The sequence below is a fragment of the Pithys albifrons genome, chromosome 4, assembly GCF_047495875.1.
Source record: "Pithys albifrons albifrons isolate INPA30051 chromosome 4, PitAlb_v1, whole genome shotgun sequence".
In the NCBI taxonomy this organism is placed as follows: Eukaryota; Metazoa; Chordata; class Aves; order Passeriformes; family Thamnophilidae; genus Pithys; species Pithys albifrons.
The window spans coordinates 72,517,288-72,537,166 of NC_092461.1; the positions used below are offsets into that span (position 1 = coordinate 72,517,288).

Here is a 19,879-nt window from a genome sequence, read left to right on the forward strand (position 1 = left end):
CAATAGGGCTGTCACACCACTGCTGCTAAAACCACATGTAGGCAGAAGTCAGTGACCCATGCATTCCACTTGTACTAATATGACTGCTCAGTCCCCAGTAGCCTTTGTCCCTGGTCAGATAACATTACCTGTGCAATTACAGTGAGCCCCTTCATAATCTCTGCTCATTTGTCCTTGCAGAAATGTAGAGGGATATCCGTTAGAAACTGTTAGTTTATACTCCAGGAATGTTTAGTCTGAGAAGTACCTCTTTGCTCCCTGCAACAAACAGCTTTTTTCCAGTGTAGAAAGTATATTGGTAATGTGATCAGAGAACCAGGCCATGCATGGAACAGAACATGAGTGGCCTGGAGACTCCTGTCGCCTTTGGCACTGGAACTGGGGCCAGTTGCCAGTATGCTGTGCTTGGCCTTGCCAGTGAGGTTGCTGAACCAGTGCCTGGATTGTATAAGCACCAAGGATTTGTATGGGTTATACAAAGTCAGTGATGTTTTCTCATCTGTCCCAACCATAAGCTGCCTGTACAGCAGCAGTGCAGCTTAAAATCTGATCCCCAGTGTCTTACTGATGATGCTAATGGGGTTACCAATTAATGGCACATAATGGTCTGTTGTATCAGTGGTTTTGGTGATGGAGACAGCTGTCCGCTGGGAGCTGGGTTGAGACCATGAACTCATTTTGTGTAAGCAAGTGAACAGCTGTTGTAGAAACATTGATGGGAGAGATTAGGTCACAGACTTCATCTCCCTGCCACCCCAGGGCTCTTCCTTGCAGGAGGCAGCAGGTGAAAGGAGGAAGCAACTTTAAAGGACGAAAGTCCTTGCTGGAGTTGCACCCAGAGATCTAGAGACAAAGCCACTATATCCAATTAGCAATCTTCAGATTCATCCTCTTTCCCTGGCTTTTTGAAGTATTTTACCAATTGACTAGGATTTTGAAACATTTTTTTTTAAGTTTTGTCACTGAACAACGTTGCTCTGTGGTGTGATATCCTCTTGCCACCTGATTGCTGTATGTAACACTTGGCAATTGCATATCACATTATTTATCAAAAAAGTACCCTCTACGAACTCCCTTGCATCAGAAGCTTATGAGTATTTTGAATATAATTTCAAAATATACATTGAAGTTTGCAGACAGCACTTTGGGGTAATGATTTCTCATTATTTAAGCTTAGTTTCTGAGTTAGGTTACTTTTGGTGTACAGTAGTTGCATTTCATCAGTCTGAAAAAAGGTGGCATTACAGATCTACATTGCATTCCCCTAGTGCTTGAATACCTGTAAAGTATAGCACACTTTTAAATACAATTGTGTAATTGTTAATTTTTGGAAAGTGACAGGAATGTTAGGAGTTAATGCTTAATTAGTAGCTTGCTCATTTCTTTTTTGCTGAGCTGATGACAATACCAGATAGTATAATTTAGGAAAAAAACCCCAAAACATACTAAACAGACCCGCTCAGGGTTCACGTCCATTCATTTTTTAAATCCCCTACAGTCAAAAATATTTGAAGAGTAATAGTTGTTTAATAATTGTACCTTTATTCAGGAAAATCAAATCTTTTCATGCTCATCAAAGATACAAAAAACTGTCTATTTTGAGACTGAAGTAAAACTAAGTTTTGCATGCATTAGAATTGCTAGAAACTTTTAGAAACAAAGTTCCATGGAAATTAATGTACAGTGTGCTGAGCTGTCCAAGTGGGGAGCTGAAGTCCCTTCATTTTCAAATACTCACCAGGAGTAGCTGACCCTTGCAGATTAGCTGTGAGGTTGGAAAGGCAGTTCCCCTGCCAAGGATTTAGCTTGGCATTGCAGTCTTCCCTGGAAGAGTCTTGCAGTAATTGTTTACAGCTTGGCAGATATAATTATCAGATAAAATGTATGAAGAGTAGGAAGACATGAAAAAGGGAATGTCATTTCAGTATTTGTACACTGAGTGAACACTTGTGCTTCAGTAAGTTGTTATCCTTTTTTTTTACTTAGCCTGGTAGTGTTTTACAATTTTTTGAACAGCTGAAGAAATCTGTACACAGGAAGATTACCTCCAGTCTCAGAATCTTTTCTTTGAACCTTTTATGGTATCTTAGTTAGAAGAATTATTATTTTGTAGCTATCTTAATACTTACCTCTATGTTCAGTTTTAAGAATAAAAAAAGAATAATGTGTTACTTTAATGAGATAAATTTTCACACACTTTCATCCCATTTCATGGTAGAACTGAAATCTTGACAGTTTTTTAAGCTTAAAAATGGCAATTTCTTAGAATTCAAACAATTACAGAAAATTCTGGTAGAAGGTCCTTATACCAAGATGATACCTTTAATGAGTCATCAAGAAGGAATACATGCATTAAAACTTCAGTTATGAATGTAAACTTAAACAAAATGCTTCAGTTAAATTTGGCTGTGTTACACTCCTTTTCCGTTCAGTCATCCTCGATGTCCAAGCTAGGCTTATTAGCTGTCAGCTCCTTACCAAATAATGAATTTGAAGTGGGCAAGTGAAGTGTGCTGGATGTTTCCTGAACTGTAGTGAGTATTTTCAAAAAACCAATAAACTTCAAAGTCAAAACTTAATTCTTTCTAATAGAAAACTAACCCTTTAGAAAAAAAGGCAGTATTCTTCAGGGAGCAGGAAATAGTACAATCTGGTTATCAAAAAAAGATACAGTTATTGCTTTTCTTTTAAAATATATAAGCTTCAGAACAAACTCTTTTGAAATTTTCATAGATCAGAAATTATTTTTGCAATGATTTTTTAAAATGAAGAATTAATTGGTAAATTATAGTTAAATTCAAGTTAATTAAAATAATGCATCAAATGGATTTTTTTGTAATTTGCAGATCTTTTTTTTTTTTTGCTACTAGAAATTGGCCAAAATTTTTCAGCTTTGAAGTACAAACTGCCATTTCCCCACAGGTGCTGTATGTGCTCTTTTTCTGTGTCTATCCAATCCTAGCTTTGATTCAAAAGGAATTGTCACATACATTTCACTGAATATGATGCATGTAGTGCCTTGGTTAATTTTTACTATAGTAGATACACCAACTCAATGAAATTTTGCAGACAGAATACAGGATTGATTTGCTTTCTCTCCGAAAAAATAAAGAAACGGTAAAAAGGCAAGCTCAAATTAGACTGCATCTGATGATGGCTGTATCATCTGTTGTTTTAACAGGTAGGAATTGGCTGGAGAGAGGGGCATGCACAAGGAGCAATGTGGCAAACATGGTCTCTACTTCAAAACAAGTGTTTGCTCAGCTTCTTTCTGCTTTCCCTAGTCACACCAGGACCATGCGTGTCCCTGAGTTAGATCCTTAAGTATTTTGCTCATCAGTTTAGGTAATATTCACCACTGTGTGTGTGTGTGTGAAAAATCCTATCTTGTCTTACTGGGGAAAATATGGCTGCATCTGCACTGGCATTTCAGTTGGGAAGATAGGTCCATGGAACAAAGCTCCTGACCACACTTGCTGGGCTTCATTTCATGCAGCAGTGTTGTTTCAGCGTGTAAATGGATTCCTTTCAATGAAAGAAAACTGCCATTTGTTCCAGGTGTGCACCTGCTGGTTTGTGACCAGAAGTGTTTGTCCATTGCAGAGGACCAGGTTAGAGATAGCCTGAGATATTTATGGTGTGGCATCAACTTCTTGGTGTCAACTGCTTTGTGCTACAGGTGTGCTGTTCCTGTGGTGCCCCACTTGTTCATGGAGATGCAGCTTGTGGTATTTGGTTCACCTACAGCAACAGATTTCACAATTAGCGATGTGACTTGTCTTGTGACCTGCTTTTGTTCAGAGTGATTGTGTAAATCTTTAAACACCTAAGGAAAAAAAGTAATCAAGTGCTAATGCACTGAGGGAAAATAGTATTCAGACCTCAACTAAGAAGTAACTCTTAACTCTGAAGAGTAAACCACAATGAGGACTCCTTCTGTTCTGTATTCCTCATGAGGGTGTTCTCTGCCATTCCTTCAGGACTGAGTGCAGTTGGTCTTGAGATGTTTTTTTGAAATTGCCTCTTGCTTCCCATGTCCCTCCTTGTTTTCAGTAGAAGACACATGAGTGTTTCATTTAAAAGCTCTTCTCCTGTGCTAACGGTGCTGCTGATAGATCTGCCTATCATGGAATCACAGAATGGGTAAGACTGGAAGGGACCCAAAGTGGGTCATCTGGTCCAACCTTCCTGCTGTAACAGGGTCATCCTAGAGCACATTGCACAGGATTGTATCCAGATGGTTCTTGTATATCTCCAGTGAGGGAGGTATCCTGGGCAATCTGTTCCAGCGTGTGGTCACTTGCACAGTAAAGAAGTTTTTCCTCATATTCAGGTTGAACTTTCTTTCCCTCAGGTTCTTCCCATTGCCACCTATCTACACTTCAGAAGAAAGATGAAACAAAAAAGTTTCTACCCTTCTTCAGCATAGAAAGAGCTCTAAATATTTATCTCAGAGACAGGTTATTATCCTGTTCATGCCAAAGTGACCTCTAAAGATGCCTTTGAAAGTACCTTGTGAATCATGAAATGGTCGTCAGGCTCATTTTACTACACTTCAAGGAAATAAAGTGCCTTTGCAGTTTGGCAAGTTGGATTTCACAACCCAATCTCTCTACTTGCTAGTTCTTAATTAATAGAGCTAGTAATTGACAGCAGATGATGACCTTACCTGAAAGGACTCAATAGGACAGCCCTTTTGGGTGGAATGTTTTGGATTTACAAGTCATCCAGCAATCATCTCTTACTGTTTATGGACAGAGATTTGGCTTTGGTGCTTTCATGTCATCTGGACTGGTCAGAGATAAAAGGAGAAAGGGACTTCTGCTCAATATTAATTTGGTTTCTCATGCTCTTCATTGAGTGTCTTGTATACGCACCTATAAAGATGTCAGAGGACTTTTTCTCACCTACAGCTTTCATAATATCCCCAAACTTTGTGTCTGTTGTTTAGTTTTAGTCTCTCATCTCAAATGGAAAATTTATTTGCCATTTTACTTCTCTTTATTTTCCTGATCTATTTTTACAATTAATTTGACTCATTGCTGCTATATCCTAGCTTATTTATTTAGTCCTTGTAAGGTTTGTTGCTCCAGAGGTTCCAGAGGAAGGACTTGTTAGCTGGAAATGGTTCTGCTTTAATACAACTCTGATTTTTCCTGTCTCCATCTGCTGGTAAAATATGAGATTTGCTGTTCAAACATCATATAATGAGAAACAGAAATGATAAATTTCAAATGATAAATATCCCTTTAGCTGTTATAGACATTTTCCATTTGGAACTGAATAGAAACTGTCAATTTATTTATTTGAAGCTGCCTAATAATAGCTATCAAATACTAATAACTTTTGATCTTTTCTGGTTTTACACTGCACTGACAGGAATGAGTTAGATATTCAAATGGATTTACTTACAACCTGGAAATTCAAATACATGGGCTGATGTAACTAGATTTATTAATTTCTTTGGGAATAAGAGACATTCTAAAATTGTCATCCCTCTTTTAAAATATTAATATTTTTTACAGTTACCGAGCAAGCAGATAAAAGAAATAATGTGTAACAGGATTTTCAATCTGAAATTATTTTGACTTATTTCTGCAGAGAGATATATAGGGTGGGTTATGTATCATTGGTTCCTCCTAACACTTACAATACAAAATTTTCCTGTGTTGAATTCAGAGGGAGTGAAACATTGTCTTGGGTTCTAAGATGGCAAAATGCCAACTGTCCAAGGAACAGTTAGTCTCCGGCTGAGAAAAGGGGGAAAGGGAAAAAACCCCCAAACCCTCAAACTGGGTTTATGTTGAAACTAACTATATGTATTTATACAGAAAAGAGAAAATTAAGAGGAAACCACAATATAACACACACTTACACAAGTCATGTATAACAAGAAATAACTTTTCACTCCTCAGTAAACACAAATTCTATCATTTTAACTACAAATCATTCTAGAGCAGTCAATTCCCACAGAGACAGATATAAGCATCGAGAAAAGTTAAGAACAAACATTTTACTTTCTTAAGACAACATGATGGTGAGCCGGTGCTCTGGGCTTGGGCCTCCCCATCCCTCCTGGGATGGCAGTGTGTCTTGCTGGGACCACAGCTGTGCAGCAACTCCATAAGCCACTTCCACACACTGGATTTTACTCCTTTTGAGATGATGTAGTATGGTATGGAATACAATATTATTGGCTAGAAGAAGTCAGCTGTTAGCTAGCTCAGCCCAGCTCAAGTCAGCTGACAATTCTAGGCCTAGTCTGAACTTTAAAGCCTACATTTTGGCCCACCTGGCTAAACCCATAACATTCCACCTCTTATTCTATACCATATTACGTCACTCAAATCTATCTATTCTCGAGCTTAAACAGTCTTTGTTCTTTCCAGGGCTGTCTTCTACCCCTCTATATTGTAGGCAATAGTCCAGTAGGATGGGGTAGGTATTTCAGGCAGGAAAAAACAGTTCATCATTGGACACCAGTTCAGCTCAGATCTTCTTCATCTGATGGTTTATGTCCTGCAACACAGAACTCAAAATGCAAGTTACCTTTTTCTTCAAGGTTAGGTGTCTTGAGACACACATTGGGATTATTCCATCCCCTTCTCAGGGGTCACTATACCTTCATTAGGGTCACCATCCCCACATTGGGGTTACTGGCCCCACACTGGGGTCTCCATCCCCTTCTCAGGGGTTTCTATTCCCTTCTCAGGGGTTTCCATCCCCACACTGGGGTCACTATTCTCTTCTCAGGGGTTTCACAATAGCGGATAACTTTGGAAATAATGTCCATGGTTAAATCCGCTCTTCGGCCTCGTCCACCTACAGGTGGCCTGAGGCATCATGGGCCCATTGAGCCAGGAACAACTCTCCTTTATGTTAGTCCAGGTGTGATGTTCCTCATTAGCTCAGCTTTAAAGCCTAAATTTAGGACCACCTAGCTAAACTCATAACAAACATCTACACACAATCACATTACATACATATACATACAATGTCAGGAGCTCATTATGTATAAACAAACAAATCGGCGGGTTGTGTAAACTTTCTGTTCATTCAGAGTACAGAGTGTTAGTCAGCAAAAGACTTTGCTACTTGTCCAGGGGAAATCCAAGATACTAGTCAGTAGAGGTGTGGGGCCATAAATGGGTTTTAACTCTGCTGTTGTCTGAACTGGTTATATGAGAAAAATGTTACACATCCTATTCCTACATTCAAAGCAGTCTTGGATTTGTATGTGATTTATGTTACATAATGAAATATTTAGGTTGATTGTTATTTGCATTGACTCCTAATGTTTTGTAGGTGTGTGCTTCTGGCTTTGATGCTTTTACAACAGGGGTTTTTATAGACCTGCTGTAAAACCACGAACCAAGCCTTTCCTTTTATTTTCTATTTCTGTCTGTCATGTCTTTATAGGAATATTTTTCAAACACTGTCAAGATGATAATAGTTATATTCATTCAGAAAGTAAGAGGGTATTTTATGAGACCTATTTTCTCCACAAAATTTCAACATGAGATGGGGCAAGTATTCTCAAGCAAGGAATTACAAGCACTTTTGTTTCAGTGGCATTAATTTTAAAGGCTTGTAATAAATTTTTTTCTCCTCTGCAAAGTATCTATAAAAATAACTACCTTTCATTTAATATATCTTTTTGCTGTCTTAAGAGTTTTATCTATTTGCTTTACTGGCAAACTTTCTTCCCTTCCTTACTCCCACAAGCCCTGTAGATTCCACCTCAATAAAAGAGACTGTTTCCTCAAGCATCCTGGTTCAAAAGGATCCTTAGCACTTTCTGAAAAGTGCACAACTCTCTGTAAAAATCACTTCTGTTCAGAAATTTATTCTTTATGTAGATACCTAAAAACAAACAAGCAAACAACTTTAATGTCAGATGCAAATGGATTTTGTATGGCTGAAATGAAAAGAAAGATCTATTTATTTGTATTCTAAGGGCATAGAAAGATCTCAGGATGTGCATAAAACCATGAGTAAACAGGAAAACCTGTAACACAAAGAGTAGAATTAAGTAGCATCTCACTGGTGGAGATTGAAACCATTCCAGCAGCTATAAGGCTGATTTGCATTTTGTCAGTGTCTATTACACTGCTGGTGGAAAAGGCATCTGAGACAACTGGTTTAGGAGAGGGGCATGGCAAACCTCAGTGATGGCTGAAAGGAGTGGGATGAAGCTCATCCTAAAAGATTTAAGAGTCTAAGTCCAATGTTTGAAGTGTAACATTCACTGAGGCATCCATTCCTAAGTAGTTTTTGAAAGTGAGGCTTGGACTCTTGCCATGCTGAATAAAAGTCCTAAAAATACCTCAGTGATTTATAAATATCCTCCTTGCTATTCCAGCATTGTTAGTAGTGCCCAAGTCACTTTGAAAGTTTTATTTAAGCTTCTCAGTCCTAGAGTTATCAAGAAAGAACTCAATTAATATCTAATCTGTCCAAGACAGGATTTACTCAAATATCCCTGACAGATACTGGCCTAACCTGGTCTCAAAATCCTTCTGTGTCATACATCCCACAGCATTACCAGGCAAATTATTACTGTACTTGACTATCCACATCAATAGTAAGTTTTTCCAAATGTCTAATGTAAATCTCCCATGCTGTGGTTTAAGCCTATTACTTGTCCTGTCCCTTGTGGACATTTCATAGGCTTTTGGTCATGGGAATACATTACCATGTATTCTCGCATTCATATTTTTTTAGCCTTAGTTGAGCTAAAAAAAAATGTCCCCTTAGGCACTGTGAACATTTTTACCCAAAGCCAGCTTATAAAGAAGAGCTTTGTTAATGCCTTTATCAAATAGCAATTTCAGGATGAAAGTGTAATGTAATGGCATATGGCAGGAAAGCCTAATACAACTGCGTCCACTTCAGAGACTTCACGGTTTAAATGGAGATTTGAGGTTGTATCATTTGCCCAGCTTTTTACGTATCGGGATGTCAGTATGGGGTATCAAAGTGTCAGTATCTACTTTATTCAAGGTACTCATCTGGTGTATTGCTTCTGCAGCTGAGGCTTATATCTCTGCACAGCAGTGCATGTTGCCAGATGACCTGTTTATTCACAGCAACTCAGCACTTTCTGCAGGACTGCAGGAGTTCTGAAACAGGGTCTATCTTACTGCCTTAGGCATCATCAAGCAAGATGAACCCTGACCTAGTTTATGTGTGGGCCCCACCAGGTAAAGGTGTGAAGTTACAGGTGTAGATGCTAAATAATAGTCCTGTCTTTCCCTGAAGCACTTATCGCTTCATGTAAACCATGTCTTTCCAAGCCTTTTATGACTGACAAAGTTTGGAAAATTTGTATTAATTTTCTGGCCCTTCATTTAGGAGTCATGACAGAGAGTTTGTGCAGCCTTAGGTGTATTTTTAGAAGTAGTAGCAATGCTTACTGTTTTGTTCAGCTGCATGGAGAAATGCAGCTTCAAGAGAACACCTGCATCATATCTACCCACCTTTGAGTGTTTGTGTCTGGGGAGAAAAGTAGGAGGACCATTACAAAGAGCACTGCAGACTGTGACTACCAAAATGAATTTAATTTTTGAGTTTCTTCTTTGAATGTATTTGTAATATTTGCATGTGTCAGCTCTGCTGAGGTGGCTTCTCAGATTTTAAATTAATATTGTTGTAATGCATTTCTCTTTAATTAAAAAAGAGAGCTCCCTCTTAGGAAATTTCATAAAACAAATCTCATTAGTAATAAACAGATTAAATCTTTATCAGTTAATCAACACTATAAACTTCTGAGTGTTTGGAGAGTGGTGTGAGATAACACTGTCGTCATAATAAGAGTGTTTGAAATCATTAGGGTTCCTACTGTGCTCTTTGGATGGTGAGAAAGTAATGATTGAAGATGGGCCCCCTACAGCTCTCACATGTGAATTCCTCTAAAGATTAAAGAAAAATCTGAATTTTGTGTTGGCCCCATCTCTAAAATTATTTTTTTGTAAATAGTAGGAAATGGTGGTGGGTAGTACCAAGCAAATTCTTAATGATGCTTATACCAACACCTATCACAATGTCATAAAGTTTTTCAGCTGGTGGTTAGTGAAATTTTAGAGACTGATCATGAACGGGGAGCCTCACTGCTTTCTCAGAGCAGCTGTTCCCAGCTGAGCTCTCTGAGACTTTAACCTGTGATTGAGACTGCACTTGAAATTCTTTGTCTTCCTCCACCCTGAATCTTCAACACAGGCATGTCCATTAGGACTGTGACGGTCCTCTCATCAACCATGTGCTGGGGTTCTGCCCTGGTCCAGTTGTCCCCTGGGGATGAAGAGCACAACCTGCTGTGCAGATGGAAGACACCAGCTAGCTTTGGGCAGGGACCTCTCTGGAGAAGGTTGAGCATATTGGAGCAGGACAGAATAAAACTTGTCTGGCTTAGTTTTAACAACTCCTAACCCTCTATTGTTTGGGGTAATGCACATTTAGAAAGTTATGCTGTGAAGTCACTGGTATTTTCTCCATTGCTACTAGGAACATGTCAGAACTCCTCTGTATCACCTTGGGGGTTTCTTTGAAGCCACTGGGATTATTTGGGTTCTTTACCTCAAATATATGAAGAATTAAAGGAAGTAGGCTGGAATGAAAATAGGAAGAGTGAGAAAAATCAACCATGTTTTTGCACATCCAGCAAAATGAATGGAATGGGTTAGCAAGAAGTTATGAGCAGGGGGACAGCAACTGGGAGTCATACATGATTATTACGTTTTCATTTCTCATATTTTGTTTTTGTCTTGTCACTGCAGTGATAATTGTGTGTGTTTTGTCACAAAAGTGTCAGTGTAGATCAGTTTTCTTGTGGCATGAATTACAGCAGTAGTAATGGTGTTATCAAATGAATTAATTTTGGAGCACCCTTATTGCTTTAAATACACAGTGAAGGTTAGGTTATGCTGCTGCTTCCACATATCTAAATTCAATTACACTGTTGGAGTACAAGTGAATTGGCCATTCTTGTTTTATTATTCATATATTGATGTTATATTATAAAATTCAACCTGCTTGATAGATGTCTATACTGGGAAAACAAGAGTTCCAGTTCCTCCCCTTCTTTAGAACTGAGTCTGTAGGCAGCTCTAAAATAGATAAAACTTTGTATGGATGGTCCTATTAAAAAAGTGGGAACTAAACTGCACCTGTTTCAGAGGCATTGGGGACTGTTTCTATTTAGAAGTCTTTAGCTACCACGGCACTATCACTTTTAAAAATCAGATGGTAGGTGTTCTCACTCTTCTGTCACTTCTTCCAATGGGATATCTGTGTGTAAAATAGCAAATGAAAAAAGCATCCCTTTCTTTTCCTCGTATTTTGATGTGTCTTCAATGTAGTTTGTCTTCAAGAAATTTTTGCAGGGTTAAATTGTTTATGACAACTTGCTTTATATTCATAATTACAGTCAGCTCTGTGAATTAAAATCTTTTATTATATACCTTTATGAAATGTTAGGCACAGACCCACTGGGAATGGAATGAGAGGATAAAAAAGCTGTTGTGTCCTTACTAACAACCACATAATGCATTTTTGTGCCATGTGTTTGGGACTGCTTCTGCCTTTCAATCTTGTTTGTGCATTTGGAGAAAGATGAACAAATACATTTTATATACTTTTTTTTAAAATACTAGAGTGGAAGATTACTTCCTATCACGAGGCTAAGTGCCATGGCTTGGCAAAATGGACTGAAAAGGTCCATGTGATACTTCTGATCATTTAGCTTTCCTACAATGCTGTGTCTGTCATTTGCAAGGTGGGTGACCTTCCGATCTCAATGGAAGAGTCTTAAACTCCCTGCTAAAAAAGGTGAACATGTCCCATAATTATCATAATTTATCTATTCATCTTGTCGCCCTTACTTTTTCTGTTCTCTTTTTTTTTGTTTGTTTTGTTTCAGGATGGAGTAGGTGTAGATGAGAAGCTGTCTTTACGGCGGGTGGCTGTTGTAGAAGATTTCTTTGACATTATCTATTCCATGCATGTTGAAACTGGGCCTAATGGAGAGCAAATCAGAAAACATGCTGGACAAAAGAGAACGTACAAAGCAGTAAGTAAAAAAAACACCAACTAAAAGTGAACATGAGTCTCTGAAGATGTGAATTTTTTGGGCTTAGTCACACGGCATGAGATTTGTGGTTTTTTTTTCTTTCAACTAGATTGGTACTGCAACCGCCCCCCCTTCAAACTGGTTTTAGAGGTCTTCCAGTAATGCATGAAATCTTTTAGTTTAGAAATCACGTTTTCTGTGTAACAAGGGCCAGATCCATTGACTTCAATAGAGATTCTCTCATTGGTACGAGAAGAGAATTTATTATTTCTCTAATGGTTTGGCAATTTCTCTAATAGCTTTTTATTAATTATTTGTTATTAAATGGCTGAAGGGTGAAAGAAGATTTAGAAGGTATTGCCACAACTTGTCTAATTGAGTTGCTGCATTTCAACATTTGAATGAAGTTGCCTTATAGTTTAGGGCTGCAGACTGAGTATAACAAATGATTTAATAGTATGAAAACTTGTAAATATCCTAAATTCAAAGGTCTGGAAAGCTACTAGGTATAATAAGGCAAGTATTAGAGACCAGTTCTCACTCCTGCATAAACTGACTGAGTAGAGAGAAATTACTAAGATTTTTAATTGCATGTTGTTACTTGACCTAATCAGTTCAGTCACTGCCCAAAAATTGCTATGAATATGTTTTGTGGTTAATGACAGAAATATAACTCTTTATTTTCATATGGAAAACTAATGAAACAATTGCTGCACTTTCCCAAGATGCTTAAAATGTGTGCTCTTGCTTGGATTTGGATAGCCAACTTTCCAAGTGAAGGGCTGTGATAGAGCTAGGTACGCTCAGAGGTTTATCTTGATGTACCTGCCCAGCTGTTTACAGTTGCTGAAACACAAGGGGCTCCTCCAGGGTTGAAGGGCAGGGATGTCCAGCCGGGGCCCATCACACAGCCCTGGCCAGGGGTGCAGGGCATCTGAGGCACCTCTCCCCATGGTCCCAGTGGGATAAGGCTGGCAGGGACAAGGCACAGGGCCCTAAGGAGACCTATCATCCTGAACAGTGTTCTTCATCTCAAAACTGGCCTGCAGTTGTGTCAGCTGTTTTTCATCAGAGGTCACCAAAATGTGGGGGAACTCCAGGTCTCTGATTCAATTTTAGCTGTAAGAAATAGCTATTTTTCCATTACTGTTTTTTTTTCACCGATGTAGCAATCTTTTCTATGTATCTGTGAATTCCTTCACAGATATTTTATTTATAGGCTATTTCAGAGGGTTTGTTGTTGGATAAACTCTTGGCAAATTTTCTTATAATTTTTTCCTGGTGTTATTGACCTTAAGATAGATATTAAGACGTCTTTCATCAGGGTGTGCTTTTGTAAGGCTTGGAGTGTTATTTTAAGGTGAACAAATACAAACCACGTAAATTAATTTTTGTTTGGCACCATGGCCATTTTGATACTTGCTCTCCTTTTTTGGAAAGCATTAGTAAGGTCATATTTTCCATTGACCTTTCTCTTTCTATTTGGTTTTACTTCAGTATATTGTTTAAAGGTACAGGTCACAAACATTGTAGAATAATATACAACTATAAGGAATGCTGCCAGCTATAAATACAATACTTCCTACTCATCGTCCTACAAATACATGCCAAGTATAATATTTACTACCATAAGAATCTCATGATTGCAGGTCAGATAAGAAATTTGTTTATTGTGAACAGCATGAAAGACAACTAGTGTATCTTTGGTGAGAACTATTTGTGCAGATCCAGTAGTTTGATTTGATGTCAACTTTCATTGCAATCGAGACATGTGAAAAGTGGCAGAAATTCAAAGATTTCTTGTTCCACCTCTATTAATATATTTTTATTGGCTATAAAGGTCCTCAGAAAATCAAAGCCTTTTAAAGCCCTAAGCCATGCCTTACCTGAAGTGACCCTTCACTTGACAGATTCACTGTGATGGACAGGACTTTTGATACTCTGATATGGAGACTGCACTTAATAGCAAGGGAGAACCTACTCTGTAAAGTTCTCTTACAAATTGTATCACTGCCAGCACCACAAATAAACTGGACAAGCTCTAGCAGTTCCCAAAATAACTTTTATTAATACAAGTATGTGACAATTACTATAGGTGTTATGTTGTTGGTGATAATGTTTAATCTGCATGATTGCACTTAACTAGTAACAAAAAACCCCAAACCAGAAACACACTCCAAAAAACAGCACAACAACCTAAGCCTCAGTACAAAACTCCAACAACAATGCAAAACTCAAACACCCCCTCCATGACAGAGCAATTTACAAAGACTAAACCAAAATCTAAATACACTCATTAACACAAAGCAGAAAGAAAGAATAAAACTGCTTCCCACTGACTAAACGTTAGCTCACTAAGGTAAGGGACTGCACACCTTAAAGCACACCACTCACAACGAGTCAGCAATATAGTATAGTGTAACAAAACAAAGCAAAACAATGAATAAAAAGTAAGATATATACCCGGTGACAGTGGTTTCTGGGAACACCTCCTCCAGGTCATGGGGTGATTTCTGTAACCCATCAGACCTTGAATGAGTCTATCACCCTGCAAGCTTTTTGCGTTGTTAAGGATGCCCAAATATAAGTTTGTGTCATTACCAGTCTGCAGTATCTGTGCATTAATTTAATTGCATGTTAGCTTATTAACAGCATTGATCCATATTTCCCAGTGACGGGAATCTTATGGGAAATATGATGGGATATATAATTTTGAAAGACTTCCATAATTGAAAAAAAAATGAAAAAACACTCCAGAAAAAACTAATTTTGATTCTTGCTCTCTATCCTGATGTAAGAATCAGGTTAAGTAAACAGGCCGTAAACTGTACCAGACCTTCAGGGGAAATGCATGCTTCTTTACTGGACCTGTCCATTAAAATGACTTTTACTAAAAATTAAGAGCTATAGTGTCAGTCTGTTCCAAGAAGTCATGTAGTATCTACCTTTGCAGTGACACTGTAAGGAGGAAAAAGGTATCTCAGGTAACTGTCTAACAAGCATACTTTGAAAGCTTTATAAATCAAACTCAAGTACTTTGGTGAGTTTAATTTTATTAAGTGAATTTGGAACGAGATCAATTTAGTCTTGTTTCTTTATTCACATGTCAAAAGTTAATTACCATTCATAGGTATTCACCAAATAGTTTGAGTGAAGAATTTTTACAGAGATGGTTCACAAACTGTATGCTATAACAGCTATTTGTTATTTGTAACTCCTGTCAAGTGACGGTCACATTGTTTCTGTTCTCTGACTGGATAACTAAAACATTTTAACAGAGGAATTATGAAGAGAGAACCACCACAAATTTGGTGCAAAATGCTAAATTCCGGAATTCATAAATATTGTCATGGATTTTCAATTCTGAAGTATTTCTGAAAAATTAATGGCACAGCCCTAAGCACTGCAATGTATTGATTTCATTTAATTTGCTTATATATGTATGAGTCTGTATTTTCAGTAGTGAACCTGCTGCACTCAAAATTTTGAATAACACTAAAGCATGATTGGAAGGGAAATGTGACTTAATTAGCTAGTTTGCATTTATATAGAGTAAAAAACTTGGGATAACTAGAGTATTTTTAATTTTTGATAGAGTCATTGGGTGCTGGAGTCCTAATATACATCAGTATGTCTCTCTGAACTTGTGTTCAGAACAGCTTACAAATGCAAATAGTGCATCTGTAGTCTGCACTTCCTTGTTTATGTTAACTGTGTGAAATGAATGGCATTTTTACAACTGATTCATTTGTGTGGGACTTCCTATGGAGCTGCACAGGAAGATAAATAGGATGTGATAGTTTGTACCTCTAAAAGAGGTATTGGAAAGGGAATCTTCCTATTTTAATTGGGGCAACAATGTACCAGATCAGACTTTGCAATTTTTTGTCACAAACCCTATAGATAAATCAGATAAGTATCTATTCTTCAATATTTAAGTTTGGATAAGGTCCCATTATCTTCTTTTCTGCACATTAAAACATCAGAAGGGAATCATATGAAGTCTGTTCATATGATGTGGGAGAGTAACTCTGAAAATATGCAAAAGAGAGTGAGTGTCCCATTTAACTGGCAGGTTTTGTGCTCATTTCAGGTACCTGATTTGTATACAAGGTAAGATTGATGGACTGTGTTCCTTGCCAGCATAACTGTAGTTAGATCTACACCAGCAAAAAACCAGACATGGCTTATATAGGTAAAATGAAACCAAGAATTTTAAATAATTTCTGGAGTATGCCAGACTGAACGAGTAATTAATAAGATGTTTATCATCTCAGCTATTTTCCCAGTTCCCAGGGAAGTTTACAAACAGAGAAAACATTGAGGGCCTTGATCTGGGAGATAATTCCCTCACAAAGGCAGGATATGTGACACAAGGCCTGGCCAAGGCTGGTGCTCAGCAGGGGCACAGGTGACTAGGAAGATGAGGAAGGTGAAAAGAGCATGTTCCTTGGGGCCAAGGAAAGCAGAAGTGCCCAAACAGGACGCTGCTTGTCCTACATTCCCTGATGTCTCCTCTGCCAGGCTTCATAGGAGGTGGGGTTAAAAGTGCTGATGCAGGGAATGTAGTCAGGAGAAAGTAACAAGGATTCTTATGGGGATATCTTCGCTGGCAGTCACTACTATAGCTGAGTATCCAAGAGGAACTGCCTTGCTTTGGAAATGTGCTTTTCACTCCCTGTTCTAAGGGAGTTATTTTTATATAGGCATCCCGCCCTGAAAGGAGAACCGTGGCATCAAAGTGGGGATGGGTATGCACAGGAGAAAAGCAGTTAGGAAAACAATCCAACCAGTTGTATTGGGAAAGATGTGCAGTAAATGCATAACAGACTTTCTGTGCCTTTGTGGAGCTACATTTCTCGATTTAAGACATTCAGCTGTGTCTACAAGTTAAACATGAGTGCTAAGGGGTATATCAGAGGTAGGAGGAACTGGGAAAAGTTGTAGCTACAGTAGCAGCATAATGCAACAGGCTCAAGCTGTCAGGAGAACTCTTTGTGATTCAGTGCAAACCAGGAAAAAAATTGACTTCCTACATTTTTCAAGAAACTGGAATGGTCTGTGATGAGCCTGTAAAATGTCTGTATGACCTCTCAGGCCCAGCTATGGGTACAGGTAAGCCAGATTTAGCAATCAAACCCTATATTTCAGAGTAGATTTTATTTTCCTTTGTTCAATGTTCTTAAAAGAGCTTTTAATTCATTTAAACATTTGAATAGGTGCCTCACCTTTCTGTGCTACAGCTGAGAACTGTTTGTGAAAGTCTCATAGCTACCTTAAGCACCTTTAATTCTGTGTATGTATTCTACTTTAATACTTCAACTGTGAAGGTTGATTAATATTTGCCTGTTGAGCTTGTGTAGTCACTGCGTAAAGCCTTGAAACGTCATAGCAGTGAATTTGAGTTGTGAGGGAGAGTTGTGATGTCTGAGCAGGAGAAATGGGTCAGTTAATAAGACTCCCAACCCGCAAATGAAAAAAGAGCTACTGGACTGATGAGCTGGAAGACAAGCAGGCTTGTAAAATACGGTGAAGATATTGATGTGTCAAGGGAGAGTAGCTTGAGGCAAGACTCACATCAGATAGGGAGTACATAAATGTATAACATCCTAAGGAATAACATGATTTTTTTGGGGTGTGGGACAATATCTGGGGTCCTCTACTTCATCCAGCTGTTGCAGTAATAAATGTTTCTTTTTTTGGATCAAGCTTTTGAGTAGCTTCCCTCTTTCCTATCACCCTAAGAAAAACTTTGCTCAGATTGTGAAACATGGGGTCATTCTTTTTCCCTCCCAAAACAGGAATGAGCTTGTGAGTCCCCTCTGAGCATCACGGTGAGTGTGTTTTCCTTGGAGAAAAATTTTTTGACAAGTCACACTATGAAATAACATCATCTCCTTCCAGATCAAACAGAGCTAAAGCAGGTTTGGGATGTGGCTGGTTTCTTTACAGGGCAGATGTTGTCCGTGGGAAACAGGAAGAACATGAGGTTTGTGCAGGGCCTTAACATGCTTAAATTCTTGCATCCATGCCAGTCTTGTGTGCATGAAGTAGCCAGGCCCCATGCATCTTTATTCTATGGGCTTGTTCTTCTTTCTTCACAAAGGATGAGTGCTGAGTGTCCTGGCAGTTGTCCCACTAGCAAGTGTTTCCCATCGCTTCCCTCACAGAAAGCGACTTCTGCTATATGGGTAGGGAAGGGAGCTGTGAAGCACAAGTTTGGCACATGAAGGAACAACATTTTTCCCAGTATAGCAGGGTAGTGAGCTCTTGATAAAACTCCCAGAGGTAATATATCTGCTTTTCTATGTCAGTCTTCTATTATGACCTCTTGCTGAAGAAAGGAGAGGACTTCGCTTGGCTGGTTCACCCTCCTGTCATCAAGAAATTAATTTCTGCCACCTGGCTTGATGGCTGTGGGCCCAGGACAGATTACCATCTTCACTCTCTGTCCCTGTCTCTCCCTCTTTTCAGAAGTCTTCTTTGGATCATATTTCCCCTCTTACCCTCTTTAATTAAAGAAATAAAAACACACACACAAAATCTCTATTCTGACACATCTTTCCAGACTACACTACACTCTCTATGTTAATTCTTTGGGGGTTAATGGGTTCACTTGCAAAATTTCACTCCCTCTCCTCACACTTGTCTTTCCTGTTCTGCCATATGTGTCCTAAAATCTGCCTTTCAGTTTAGGACTTGTTAATTTTCCAAATAAAAATGTAGCTCTGAAATCTACATCATCACAACATCCTGCACTTAAATCATCTGAATATTGGAGAGCATAAAGGAGACTTTACCCATTTTCTCTGCCTGAAGTGATGTAGTAGGAATGCAGTAGGTTTGACTTTTACAATTAGGGCGTGCATCGCTTAGCTCCAGTGTAAATCAGATTTACACTGATTGCTCAGGTAGCGGATTACTTGCCTTGTTGTTTTCTTCATGGGATCCAGTAAACAGGTCTAGAAAAGCCTTCATTGCTGGGTGATGTTTTGGATGGGTACATATATGTAAAAATGTATTATATGATAGCATTTTTGTGAATAGTGAAATAAAAATTATGACTCTGAAGTCACCAAAGTCAAATAATTTTATTTTTCTCTCAGTTCAGAATTAAAACAAAATAAATGTAGGTGTGCATGGACTGTATTGTTACAAAATAGTTGCTTCTTATCTTGTATTTTCTGAGGCTAAACAAACCCTATATGATTTTTGCAGTCTTTGCTTAATGCTCCAGATGGCTAGTTTCTTCTTCATAGATTCTTTCCCTTTATGATTTACAGCATTTAGCTGTAAGAGCTCTACCTAGTACACAGTATTTAAACACCAATCTGCTAGAATCTCCTTATTTTCTGATTTTTTCATGGTACAGAATACATTGAGTTGCAAGATAACACATCTCTATAAGCAGCAGAAGATATACTAATGCGCAATAAAAGCACTAGTAAGAATAAGGAATCCCATGAGGATATTTCTAGAGCTTCATATCTGAAAAAAGTATACTTATAATTGGGTGGTCTAGCTATATATTTTATGTAGTTAATAGCCTAGAGAAGACAGAAAGGAGCAGGGCCACTGAAAGCAGTGAGAGTATACAGCATCACTAAGGACCAAGTCATTACTGCATTCTTTCAGATAGAATAGAGGACAGAAACAATTTTTCCTGATGAGGTCAGACCACTGAGGTATTTCTGTATAGTTGCTTAGAAAGTGTCATAGGCCTCCAGACTGTGCTCTGAAATACATTCAAATCAGCTCCATAACTACATCAGTCCAGTCTTGTACACAAGCTGGTAAACTCTGCTGAGAAGT

The 19,879-nt window shown here is 38.3% G+C and overlaps 1 protein-coding gene across 6 annotated transcripts in view; it reads left to right on the forward strand.

Annotated features, from left to right (window-relative positions):
- The window catches only part of NOL4 (nucleolar protein 4), a 203,402-nt gene that overhangs the window by 26,449 nt on the left and 157,074 nt on the right, over positions 1-19,879 (forward strand). For 5 of the 6 annotated variants that reach the window (XM_071554586.1, XM_071554589.1, XM_071554587.1 and 2 more), the window contains exon 2: positions 11,918-12,067. The exons of the other annotated variant lie outside the window; for it this stretch is intronic. In XM_071554586.1, coding sequence (XP_071410687.1) covers positions 11,918-12,067 — 150 coding nt within the window. The remainder of the gene's footprint in view (positions 1-11,917; positions 12,068-19,879) is intronic. 6 annotated transcript variants of the gene reach the window in all.